Raw genomic sequence first — 12,787 nt, 5'->3', positions numbered from 1 at the left:
GGAAAGTTAAGGTAGTTTTCTCTTATTTTGGACTTCATGGAGCAAAATAAAGAGCTGGACAGGAACTAATACGTCAGTATATAAGGAAAATTCAGACCCAGCTGAGCCTCACAATAGGGAATATAGGGGAATAAGTAAACTTTTCATTCATTGTGTTGCAGACTGCTGTATTGACCAAGCCATTACACTCATCCGACCTTTGTAAGTCATATTGATGGAGTTTTCATCAGACAGAAACCTGCAATTTTTTGTTAGTTTGTTTTTCTAGCCATAAATTCAGCAGGGTTTGACTGTCTCCATTAGACAGCCCCAGGTTTTGGTTGAGGAAGCCTTGAAAGTTCCTGCACCATTTTCATCCTCATAGCTCTACAAATGACATTTCACTTTGGTAGGGAAAATTAAAGCCAAGTTTAAATGTCCGTTACTTGAAAAACAATTTAAGACTATGTTTTGCAACTTCATAATAATCAGCTTTTATCAGCAAGGCAGCCTTATTCATATAATTGAAATGGAAGGATGTTTAATATCTGGTATCTCTAAGCATTTCAACACATCACAATTAGTTGTTGGGTTTGTATTGTACTAGTAATATGATTTTGCTGCTGAGTGAGGATCAGGATTCAGAGGAAGAGTTTACCAGCTCAGAAAGTTTGGAAATCCTTGGCTTGTGGCCACTTCTGAACTGCACACAATTCAGGATCATTAAATCTAATTGCCATGCTAATGCCACAGATTTTTAATTGCATTGCACAGACCTATAGCTTTGTTCTAGTTCACTTATAATTCAGGCTTGAAAAAGATTATGAGCCTTGGCATCAAGAATTGTATTTGCAGTAGAAATGGTCCCACAGATCCCATTTGTCCTCAAGGTTAGTTCCGTTCCTCCTATTCCATCAATACGCCTTGGTTTGTGAATGTAGTACCTCCTAATTTAAGGAGCCTGTCTCCTAGAATACCAATTTGATGTTCAATGTGTTAATAAAAGCTGCCTCACAATATGGGTGTAGACTGGTCTGTCAAGGGAAGAAGAGAGAAGAATTTATTTATATATGTATGTATTCAATTATTCATGTATATGAAACTTACATATATAAGTATATACATTTATGTATATGATTTTTTCAACAAAGTAACTTTTTCAGAAAAATATACAAAAAAGCATTATTTGAGCTCCTTACTATTTTGTTTCTTTGTGTCACACAATATTCTGCTTTTCTACCATTCTTTTTTATACTATGTTGTACATGCAGCTCAGCAAATACATCAGAATATGGTTTCTCTTTTTCTTTTTCAGGGTCAAAAGGCTTGGATAGAGAAGACCTTTTTAAAAAGAGAATGCATCTACATAATTGCCAACAACAAAGACACTAGCAGGTAGCATTTGAAACCTTTTCAATTTATTTGAAAAGAAGATGGTTACCATGGGGGTTAGTGGAATTGGTCTGGATGTACACAGGTGTATGTTAGGGTTACTTTTACTCATTGCCTAGAGGGAGAAGGTGATAGAGGAGCAGAAGTAAAAAAGATGCGTGTACACACTATGCAATCTGAAGCAGATACAAAGGAGCATAGAGAAGGCCAACACTGGAAGACAGGAGTGAGTAGTAGGGGAAAGCAGGGATGGATAAGACCAGAGAAGCAAAGTGCAGCAAGTTTGCAGAGATTTTGAAAAACAAAAATCCCAGAATGAGCTCTGAGATAGATGAGGCAATGGAGAATGATACAGTCCTGATTCATGAACCAAAACATACCTGGTCTCAGCATTCTGGATGTTATATTACACTCCTTTATAGTACCATAGTACAGTGCTATAATTCTAGATGTAACGTAGCATTACTGCTGTTATGTTATCAATTGGCAAACTGTGGTCCACTCACTGGTGGAAGAGAGCTCAAGATGCCTTTTCTAATGCCCCTCTGTTCTCTGTCTACATGATGGGCAACAGAGGAACCAAAGCAGGCCCCTCACAGCTACTACTTTACTGTAACCTGGGAAACATACCTACATAGTTCCTTCCTCCCAGAGAAGTGAAGTGAGTCACTTGGTCCTTAAGCATTAAGAAACACCTGTGGCCTGGTACACCTGAAAAAATGGGCTTGTTACATTTGTCTAGATACAGTTCATACGAGATGCTTCTGTGGCTCCTCTAACATTGTATGTGTGATATACAAAATAGGTAGATATGCAAGTCAGAGGTTGTGTGTATAGTCTAAAATCTAATTCTTTATCTCTATGGAACCTTAACTTCTCTTTTAAAACAGATATTAGAGATCCTGTATTCATTATTGCTCCAAACTCTAACTTTCAGGTGCTGCTGTGGCCAGCTCATTAGTCAACATATTCCACCCCCTCCAAGTATAACAGCTAACAAAAATGGAGAGGAAACAAAGCAGTTGGAAACGCATCCAGAAAAATGGTCTGTCAGTAAGCACACCCAAACATGCCCAACAGATGCCTATGGAAATCTTGAATTCCAGGGAGGTGGGCATTCAAATAAGGCCGTGGTAAGGAGCAGAGCATATGCTGTAGTGACATATTCATCTGTGGTCAGGATCTTAGCTCACTAAGGGCCAGCTCCTTTGAAGTCAAAGAGAGTCTTTCTCTGTACCTCAGAGAGCTTTGGACCAGACTTCTGATCTTAAATATTTAGGGACAGTTTTACGCCAAACTGAAAAGCATCTTATCATAATGCCTAGATCCTCACCTGGTTCAAATTGTCATAGTTCACTGAAGTTGATGAAGCTTATGTCATTTACAGTATTTTAATCACATACACACTCACTGCTGGCATGAAATGTGTTTATTTGTGGCCCAAGCATCCAAGTCAATGTAGGTATAAATGCAGCAGATTTATTTTACCAGATGTATAAAAGTGTCTAAGTGAATGTAAGAGAGGCAGACTTGAAAAGCTGAAGATTGGAGTCCTGCATTCCTTAACGACGCAGGCACAGCATAAACACCAGGGCTAGGGACAGAAATTACACACAAACCAGTATAAGTGCTCAGAAACAAGTTCAAATCTGTAACACAACAGAAGTTCATTGCACATAAACCACTTTCAAAATGGCTAAAACTGGTTTAAGATAAACCTAGATGGATGTAGTATCAGGCTTAACTGATTTAGGTTAAGTCTATTTATTGAACTTCTGTCCCAGATTCCCTCTAAATTCAAGTTAACTCACAGTCCCTCAGCATCCCAGGATGCTTTGCACCTTCCCTGCAAGCCCCCCCTCCAGAGTGGGAGGGCTAGTCTTGGCCCAAGCAGTCTGCTTCAGCTGAGCAAGGAGGTGTGCTCTAGTGCCCCTGGCTTCTGGCCTGGGTCACTACAGGCAAGTGGCTGCATTTCTGGAATCAAAAATGAATGTCTGTTCATTTGCAATCCATGCAGTTTAGATTAACCTGCGAAGATTGAATTGATGCAGCCTCAGGCTTTTTGACTGACTGTACTTAGCCCAGCAGTCCAAGCTGTCTGTCCACACACACCTCTGCTCACTTCTGCTCCACTTCTGGCATCTGTCCCTGTACCTGTTTGTTTCATGGCCTTGTTGGTGAAACTGCCAAATGAGATGCTGTGGTCTCAAGAGTTTTTTAAAATTAAAAATAATTAAAAAAATAAATACCATCTGGTTCTCTGGTTTTCTGCTTAATAAAATTGAAGTACTTTGAAAGGAAATTACCACAATATCATGGTTATAAAGATAAAAGAAGAAAAGAATGCTAAGAAGTGTGTGTGGGGGGGGGAGGGTTAAAAGGAACAAAGCAAATAGGAAAAAATATACATGGGCCTCCAGCCAAGTGTGTAGGTTGCTACTTCTTTTTGATAGTCAACCCAAGATTCTAGGAACCAAAGAAAACACCTGTTCCCTTTCATGGTGCTAATTTTCCACAATTCAAATTCCATATGAGAATTTTGTCCCACATTTTCCCACCCCAAAATGTTTTAAAGCTTTGTTCACATAATGAATGGCAGTCACAGCTACTCAGGAGTGGAGCAGAGGGCCTCAGACTGTCTAATTCTTTTCCTTCATAAGCAATATAGAAACTTTCACACTATGCTGTTTAAAAAAGATTAAAACCTTTTCTTATTGACATTAGATTTGTGTAACATAGGTGTATGATGCTCCGTCAATGGCAGATATAACAAAGAAAATAGAATGACAAAGACTGCTACAAATTATTTTGCAGTATATCCGTCTGTCATACGACACCAAGCCAGATTCGCTGCTTCATCTCATGGTGAAAGACTGGCAACTGGAACTCCCCAAACTTTTAATCTCTGTCCATGGGGGCCTTCAAAACTTTGAATTACAACCTAAATTGAAGCAAGTATTTGGGAAAGGCCTGATCAAGGCTGCCATGACAACAGGGGCCTGGATTTTCACTGGAGGAGTTAGTACTGGTAAGAACTGACCACCCTCGAAATTTGACTTATGAACTGAATGTTTTCACCTCCCATTGTTTCTCATTAGTAACACATGCATGAATGATGCATAGGCTACAGTCCCATGGACCACTGGGCTTTTCTACACATAAGCACCGCAGCACCAGGTGCTTTGAAAAGTACCCAGCACTGCAAGGCATGCAGCTGTATAAGTGGCACGTCAGCACGAAAAAATGGCGGAGCTGCGTTCTTTAACTAAACACCTCAGAGGTGCTTTAATTCCAAAGTGTACCACCGCAATTTTCTGTGGGCTGATGTGCATTTCCCCACTTATACAACTGCATGCAGAACAGTGTAGTGTGTCAGCTCATGTGTGGAGCAGACTCAATTAATCAAGTCTGCTCTGAAGCAGCGGATCTCCAGCACGTTGTGGGACAAAAAGGTACACGTATAAATGCCCATTATGATCATCCAGCCCAACCTCCTTGTAACAGAGATAACAGGACTTCTGTGAATTAACTCCCCTTTGCATTACAGTACATCTTGGCAGATTATCCAGTATTCATTTTATTTACGTAGAGTCCACCAGAAACATAGAAGAATTGCTCCACAGGTTAATTTCTGCCCACCCTCCTACACTCCCATCCCCTCCCCATCAAAAACTTACATCTTATTTCTTGTCTGAATGTGTCTGACTTCAACTCCCAGGCATAGGGATCTTGTTATAACTGGTCACGTCTACACGAGACACTGACTGCCCAATAGCCCATGACTATTGCACTGTAGCGTTGCATGGTAGGAAGTGTGACACGACACTACTGCACAGTAGTCACAAGCTACTGTGCAATCAGCATCATGAAAAGCTGTTCCTCGGTGTGACTGTGCAGTAACTTTGGTTACTGTGCAGTCATTTAGCATTGTTTTATACAAGTACTAAATGACTGAGCAGTAATGACTTTGCAGTCACTGTCTCATGTAGACACAGCCACTGTCTTCTAAATAATGAAGAGTCCTCTGCTCCCAGATTTCTGTTTCCTGTGCAGGTGCTTACAGACTTCTTGTTAAGCTTAACAAAATCATGGATCCACTTTGAATCCTCCATTGTAAAGCATGTTTTCCAAATCTTTGATCATCCTCGTGGCTCTGCTCTGGACCCCTCCAGTTTTTTCAGTTTCCTTTAATTGTGAACACCAGAACTGGATGTTGTATTCTAGAAATGGTGCCAAATGCAGTGGGACTCTAACCCCTCCACTTTCTCTCAGGGGTCCCTGATGTACATATCCAAGGACCACATTAACTTTGTTTGGGCACAGCATTTCATTGAAAGTTCATATTCAGCTGGTTATCCATCATGATCCCAAGTCTTTTTTTTGGAGTTGTTGCCTCCTAGATAAGCATGGCCTATATTATTTGTCCCAAGGTGCATGGCTTTACATTTAGCTGCACTAAAACACGTTGTTTGCATTCTCTCAACTTACCAAGTGACCAGAAAGCTCTGTAAACTTTGTTTGATTTGAAAAAAAAATTATCAGTGATGATTTTATGTTTTTGTCTAGATACTAATAAAAACAGGGTTTCAAAGTGCAGGGCAAGGAACAGTCCCCATAGGACCCCAGCTAGGAAAACACCTTGATGATTCCCTATTTGCAGTTACATTTTGAGACTTGTAAATTAGCAAGTGTTTAATCCATTTAACATGTGTCCTGTTGAGTTTGAAGGAAATGGAAACAAATTGGATGTCATTTTCAACCATAATATTTTTAAGTACCTAGTTTCTTCAACTACAATGTATTTTTATAGCTCATTATTTTGTATGCAAAGACACCCATCCCAGATTATTATGACTGCAGGCAGACCTCTGGAACTGCATGGAGCCCCTCTGCCATGTGTTTGTAAGTGTTTCCTCATAGCACCCCCCACAACACAGAGATGCTGATTGCTCTTAATGAGACCTATTTTATGTAAAGAAATGTTTACTTTTTTACTATTTAGTTTTCTGCCTTGAAAGGACTTAAAAAATTACATATGTGCTTAAATTGGCATACTGTGAATAAAATAATTGAGTTCAGTAGTTAAGTCTTTGCAAGGCTTGGACCTAAGTGACACCACTGTGGTTTCATGCAGGGGTTTGCTCCCACACACTACAAAATAAGATCAGGGCCTAAAAAGGCAATTGGGATACAGATGGCTTCTCTTCCTAGACTCTACTATTACAAAATGTCGTATAGAGGATGTCTGTGCTACAGATTGCAGTATAGGGCAGGAATACCAGAAACAGCTTTATACAAGCTACTGTCTGTATTTGGGAGTGCTGGCTGCAGTCCAGCCACAGCAGCACAGAGCTTAGTGAGGGCTAATTTACTCAGCCAAGAGGCAGGTATCAAACTATTTGCCAGCATTTGCCTTTTAAGTCTTAAAAGGGTCAAGAATGAATTTAACTGCATTGTGCCTATAGGTGTAATTCGCCATGTTGGAGATGCCTTGAAGGATCATTCTTCCAAGTCCAGAGGACGCATATGTGCCATAGGAATCGCACCATGGGGTATTGTAGAAAACAAGGAGGATCTGCTTGGGAAAGATGTAAGTTTCTTCTCTAATAAAATCCCTCTGTAGTCAGATATTATTCTTGTCAACCATAGAATAAAGGACATGATTTATCTGTTTTCAGTTTGTGCATGTTTGTGTTTTCACTGTGTCCAAAATGTATCAAGAGATAATGTTAATGTGTGTTCTGGAATTGATGTTTTGCTAAAGAAAGAAGAGGTAGGCAATACTAACTGGGTGGGGACTCTGTCTCATTTATAGAGGGTAAAGAAAGGACCCTGTAGGTGTTAACTTTAATCCCAGGAAGGAGAAAATATGAAACGTTGACATAAGGATTAATGGATGATGGTTAAAAATGGGGCTATATGAATTCATGGTGATAGATCTATTTATGGCTATTGAACAGAACAGTTGAAGATGTTTCCTCTGACATCTCTAAACCAATAATGGTGGATACCAGGAAGAGTATGGAATAGGGAATAGATCACTCCAGTTTGATGTTCTCCCTCTGTAGCATACATCCATGTCACAGTCAGAGGCAATTTACTGGGCTTGATGGAGCATTTGTCTGACCCATTATGGCACTTACATTCTTATGATTTCAATCTTGAAACCCATAATATTGCACATGACTGTCTAATATCTCAGGTGCTTACACCTTCATGACACACAGGACAATTCATGCAAACTGAGAAGCATGCATTGTTTTCAGTGCAGCTAATGAAGTAATAATTGTTTTAGAGATACTTGTACTTTTGGTTGCTGTTGAGGAGAAAGGGTTTTAAAAAAAACATCATTATGCACAAACTGAAAACATCATTATACATACATCTTATTTGCTGTCTGGTCAACAAAAATAAGTACAGTGTATAGAGCTAAGCAGATCCAATTTAGTGAAAGGGGAATGGGGTGCAGGGCTTCTTTTGGTATAGGGGAACGTCTCGGGTTCTAACACCCACGTTATTAATCAAGTACTTGGTTAGTAAATGATGAAGGCCCTTGCATGTGTACAGAATGGTTGTTGAGTGTGAATATTGTGAGCTCCAGGTGTTAAAGAAGGGGAATTCTTTTTTAATGGAGGAAGCAAATACATAATACAGTGATTATGAAGAGTGGATTAATAATTGGCAAGGAACACATGAGGAAGCACACAAATATGACTCCCATTCTCTGGGGAATGTCTGAAAGTCATATGGCTGTGAATAGCTAAAGAGAGAGAGAATCTCCTTTATACCATACTGTACTCTAAAGGCCTGCACTGCTAGATTCTTTCTGTGATAATGTACATGCTGGTATTGGGAACTGTGGCAGTGAATTTGCAACACATGTATTAGTAGCAAATAAAGCCATCCCTCTCCCTCTTTCACTCATGGTATCCTTATCTATTTGACAGGTGACAAGAGTTTACCAGACAATGTCAAACCCTCTCAGTAAGCTCTCTGTCCTGAACAGTTCTCACACACACTTCATCCTAGCAGACAATGGCACACTGGGCAAATATGGAGCTGAAGTTAAATTGCGACGTCAATTGGAGAAACACATCTCCCTTCAGAAAATTAACACACGTAAGTGCTGTGGGAATTTTCAAACAATCTGTAAACACAGTATCGTGAAGGAAGTGTGATTAAAACAATTAGTGTTAATTATAAAATCAAATAATTGAAATAATAAATTTAATATTGTGGGATTGTAATTTGATTTTTTTTTTGCCAGATGTTTACTGAAATGTTTAATTATACCAATGTAATTGAAACATAAAATATGCTTCCTCATTATGAATACTGAACAGCTGATTCTTAGCAGGATGGAATATGCAGAAGAGTAAGGATCTAAAATGGGAAAGAGAAGTTGAGAAATAATATGGAGAAAATTCAAAGACGTGAGACTTTAAGGGAAGAGATGGGGCAAAGGCAAAGGAAGATGAAAGTATTTGTCTGCTACCAGACAGTGTTCAAAGACATCATTTAATGCCCAGCAGGGACAGATATTTCATCTAATTCACATTTACTAGCATTCTGTGACTGTTGGTGGTTCCTGTTTCCAAGAATTTGTGCCATCATTTTTTATTTGTGTTATATGTATTCTTTCCCTTGAGTTTCGCTGTACATGTCACGCTCAAAATTCTCTCCTAATTAATCAATCAATCAAAGATTTGGCTATTTAATAAAGCCACCTCCAGAAGATTTGGTTTAAGATTTTCATTTCTAAAGTGTTGTGCTCTTTAGTCCTTCCCTTTCTAAATCATTTATCAAATGTATTTCTATAATTTCTCCTGAGAGAGTTCTTTGCTAGTTTTTCTTCTCCATTAACTCTTTTCTACCACCCTGATTACTGTAAATCTTAAACATCTTAAAGAACTAAATAAAAGAACACAGGTAAGTTTTCGTATGATTGTGCAACAGTAATGATTTTTATTTTAAATAAAATAATGATTACATAATGGTTCAAAAGGGCAAGGTGGATATTTACAACTGAATCCAGCACAAAAGGAAAACTGGCATATTATTTAAAGATTTTCCTGCTTCCTCTTTGGCATATCATTTGTTTGAGTCTCTCAGGTCTGTTATCAGAAGACTGAGAGCATAGAGACAAAACATTTTAAGTATCTGTCCCGTATTTGACAATTTTACAAAATCCAGAAATGGATTTCTGAGTTCTTTCAAGTAACTAGACTTGTCTATGAAATCTATGAGTCTTTCCATTAGGGCTGGAAGGGCCCTTGCGAGATCATTTGATCCAGCCCCCTGCTCCATTTTAATCAGTAAATATTAATGATAATTAGTGTTACCTCCATTCAGAAATCAAGCCTAAAGCATCTGTGTTGTCCACTAGTAACCAAAACATTCTGGAAATACTTACCCTATTGCTTTTCTCCTATTGCTTTTCTCCTGTAGCAGACAGAATGAACTGAACAAGGCCTGAACAGTGGTTCATGTTTTTTAGTACTGTGATGTATGTGTGTGTTTCTCTTTCAAGCACTTGCACACACTTATAAAGGGGATAATCTAACTATATTTTTGTTATCTTGGCCATCAGCAGACACTCATCTGCAGGTGTATGACATGAGAGAAGTGTAGTACTCATAAAACAAATCATCAGTTCAGGAGAAATGGAACTAAGGGCCTAAGAGACAAGACATGCTGCATAAATTTCTTTTATAAGCTTTGGGGGATTTGTTTGTTTTGTTTCTTGTTTAACTGGTGGTTTTGCCCTCTAAAGACCAAAGCTGTTAATCTGAAAATGTACAGGAGTTAAGAGCATGTTGTGTGAAGGGCTTTGGTCCACTTACTACCACACCATAAAAATATTACCACTGTAAGTGGCACTGATTGGCACCCCTGTTGAAAGTTTTGCCAGGAATGGGTAAGGATTTAATGGCCATAGAGGCTGCACCAGTCTCTGTGCTCCCTCCAGCTCAGAGACGGGACAAAGCTAGTGGCTGGCCAGTCTACAGGAAACTAGTGCTGTCCAATCCATGTCATGGCTGATCTTCAGAAAAAGGAATGAAATTGACAGGACTGAAAATGTAGGTATCTTTCATAGGTTCTCAATTAGCTTTACTAGAAAACTAGATAAGTGTAACCTTTTTATGTTAAGTTGGTCAAGAATTAAAAACGGAGTCAACTTATATGTGATGGCATTGGCTTTACATTTTCTCGTGCTGTAAGTGATCATTTGACCAAGATTGCAGTGACCATGTGACCTGTGGGCTTCCCTTTGTCATCCTATGCCTGGAGATCATAGTGAGGCAGGGACAACAAAGGGATGCTCAATTGTCATCTCATGCATCGGCCAGACATTTCAGTTTGACAAGGAAGAGACCAAGCTTACATGTCTGTCTTATAAGAAAGCATAGGCAAATGTCGTCTTACTAAAGACATGATGTATAAGTAACAAACAAGAGACAAAGTAGCAAAAAGACAGTAGGTGAGAGACATCACAAAATTAACTGGGCCAACAAGGTCATAGAGTAAGCAGAGCAAATCCATTTGTAAATCTAACAAGATACCCATCTAACTGAGGCTGCATACACATAATCAAATGACCTGGGAGAATTTTCCTGGTAGAAAAACTTACCAGGAGATGCCTGAGCAGACATTTGAATGCTGAGCCCTTGAAAAGCAGAGAGCTTGCAGTGCTGACAGGGATGGATTAACCATTTAGTAGGCCCTAAGCAAACAAACTCATGGGCCCCACTTTTTTCACTCAATTATAATATGTAAAATAAGCACAACTGGACCCCTTCGTTATTTAGGGCCCCAGGCATGTGCCTAGTTTTCCTATGCATTAATCCAACCCTGAGTGGATGCTCCCGGGAGGCATGTATCCATATCTCAGCATGCTCAGAAGTCTTCCTCAATCTGCCAAGAGACAGAATGGCAGCAGTACACAAGGATTTAGGCATGCCTACATGTGATGCACATTATCTTAATGCACATTAAGGCGATTTAGGCTCTCATCTACACGTGCGTACGTTAAAGGACATTAACATCATGTGTGTGGACTGATGTGGGACTAAAATTAATCCCAAATTAGTCCATACACACTGTTAATGTGCTTTAATGCATCTACATGTGTGTTAATGTGTTTTAGCTGTTTGCACCTACATTTGATACCTGTAAAAGCAAGGTGCAAATAACCTAAAATCGCCATTTGTAAGGTACATTAAGGGCACGCACATGTAGATGCCCTTAATAATGCACCTTAAATTGTGCTAAAGTGCCTTAAATCAGCTCATGTAGACATGCTCAAGGTAGCCCTGATTGACTGACCCAGACTGCTCAGCATCTGTGTCTCCCTGCAGCTCCATGCCGAGTCCCACAGGGAAGGGGGCATGTTCTGGTCCCTGCTTGGCTGGATCAGCAGAATCCAGTGAGCAACAAAGTCTGGGGGAGGGGAGGGAAGGGAAAGCAGAAGCAAAGCATCCTGGGAGCCCAGAGGACAGTACTGTGCCTTCTCTCAGGAGAAACTGAATGTGTTATGTTGCCTGAGATTGCAAAACAGATCACCACTTGAGTGAATAGTAAGTAGAAGACCCAAAGGAAGTAAGTTTACATGAAGATGGGTTGGGAGGCATTTTGCTTCTGTCCTTTGGAGCAGTGAAGCAGCATAGGGATATTTATCAAGTTATTGCATAGTATGGCTAACTCCATCTTTTTTCCTGAAACTCCCAAACTGTTATGGCCTACACTGAAGCCATAAACACATACAATGCATGTATTCCCCTCTCTGTAATGAACCCTGACACTGTTGGAGTTTAATAGCATGTCTGGTTTGTTCTTTAGGACTGGGACAAGGTGTGCCTGTAGTTGGGCTCATAGTTGAAGGAGGTCCCAATGTGATCTCAATTGTGTTGGAATGTCTGCAAGAAGAGCCCCCTCTCCCCGTGGTGATCTGTGATGGCAGCGGACGAGCATCTGACATTCTGTCCTTTGCGCACAAATACTCAGAAGAAGGGGGGTAAGATTTTACAGGAGCTGGTAATGCCTCAAGGCATGGATGGGGCAATAATTGTGCTGTCTTTAATCCAGGCTTCAATGCCTGTTTTAACAGGAAAGGGGCAAAATGTTCACAAAAAATGCTGCCCTGTGTTTCACTAGGCACTAGCTACCAGTTGGATTCCTGCCCAAGCAGTGGTGACTAAAAGTTGTTACCACCTGATGGGATATTTTGACACACTGAAATGAGTTGAGTCCAACCCTTATTTGATGAATTAATTAGCACTGCTGAATGGCCTCCCTGAAGCATTGTATGGCTGTAATTAAATTGGTTCCAGTTTAGGACACAGACCCTCTGGAGCAGTGCAGTGTGCTTAGTGTACTCTCCTGGAAAGTGAGAAAGGTGACTTTTTGTACTCTTTCA

The 12,787-nt window shown here is 39.9% G+C and overlaps 1 protein-coding gene across 1 annotated transcript in view; it reads left to right on the top strand.

The window, feature by feature from the left end:
- The window catches only part of LOC112549656 (transient receptor potential cation channel subfamily M member 1-like), a 24,248-nt gene extending 11,859 nt beyond the window's left edge, over positions 1 to 12,389 (top strand). Inside the window, exons 2-7 of the mRNA XM_025199442.1 lie at positions 1,295 to 1,374; positions 2,309 to 2,481; positions 4,186 to 4,399; positions 6,837 to 6,961; positions 8,319 to 8,490; positions 12,211 to 12,389. Coding sequence (XP_025055227.1) covers positions 2,374 to 2,481; positions 4,186 to 4,399; positions 6,837 to 6,961; positions 8,319 to 8,490; positions 12,211 to 12,389 — 798 coding nt within the window. The 5' untranslated portion in view covers positions 1,295 to 1,374; positions 2,309 to 2,373. The remainder of the gene's footprint in view (positions 1 to 1,294; positions 1,375 to 2,308; positions 2,482 to 4,185; positions 4,400 to 6,836; positions 6,962 to 8,318; positions 8,491 to 12,210) is intronic.
- The last annotated feature ends 398 nt before the right edge of the window (positions 12,390 to 12,787 follow it).

The sequence above is a fragment of the Alligator sinensis genome, unplaced genomic scaffold (assembly GCF_000455745.1).
Source record: "Alligator sinensis unplaced genomic scaffold, ASM45574v1 scaffold458_1, whole genome shotgun sequence".
Taxonomy (NCBI): Eukaryota; Metazoa; Chordata; order Crocodylia; family Alligatoridae; genus Alligator; species Alligator sinensis.
Note: the sequence above shows the minus strand (reverse complement) of the source record. Positions and strands in the feature narration are given on the sequence as shown.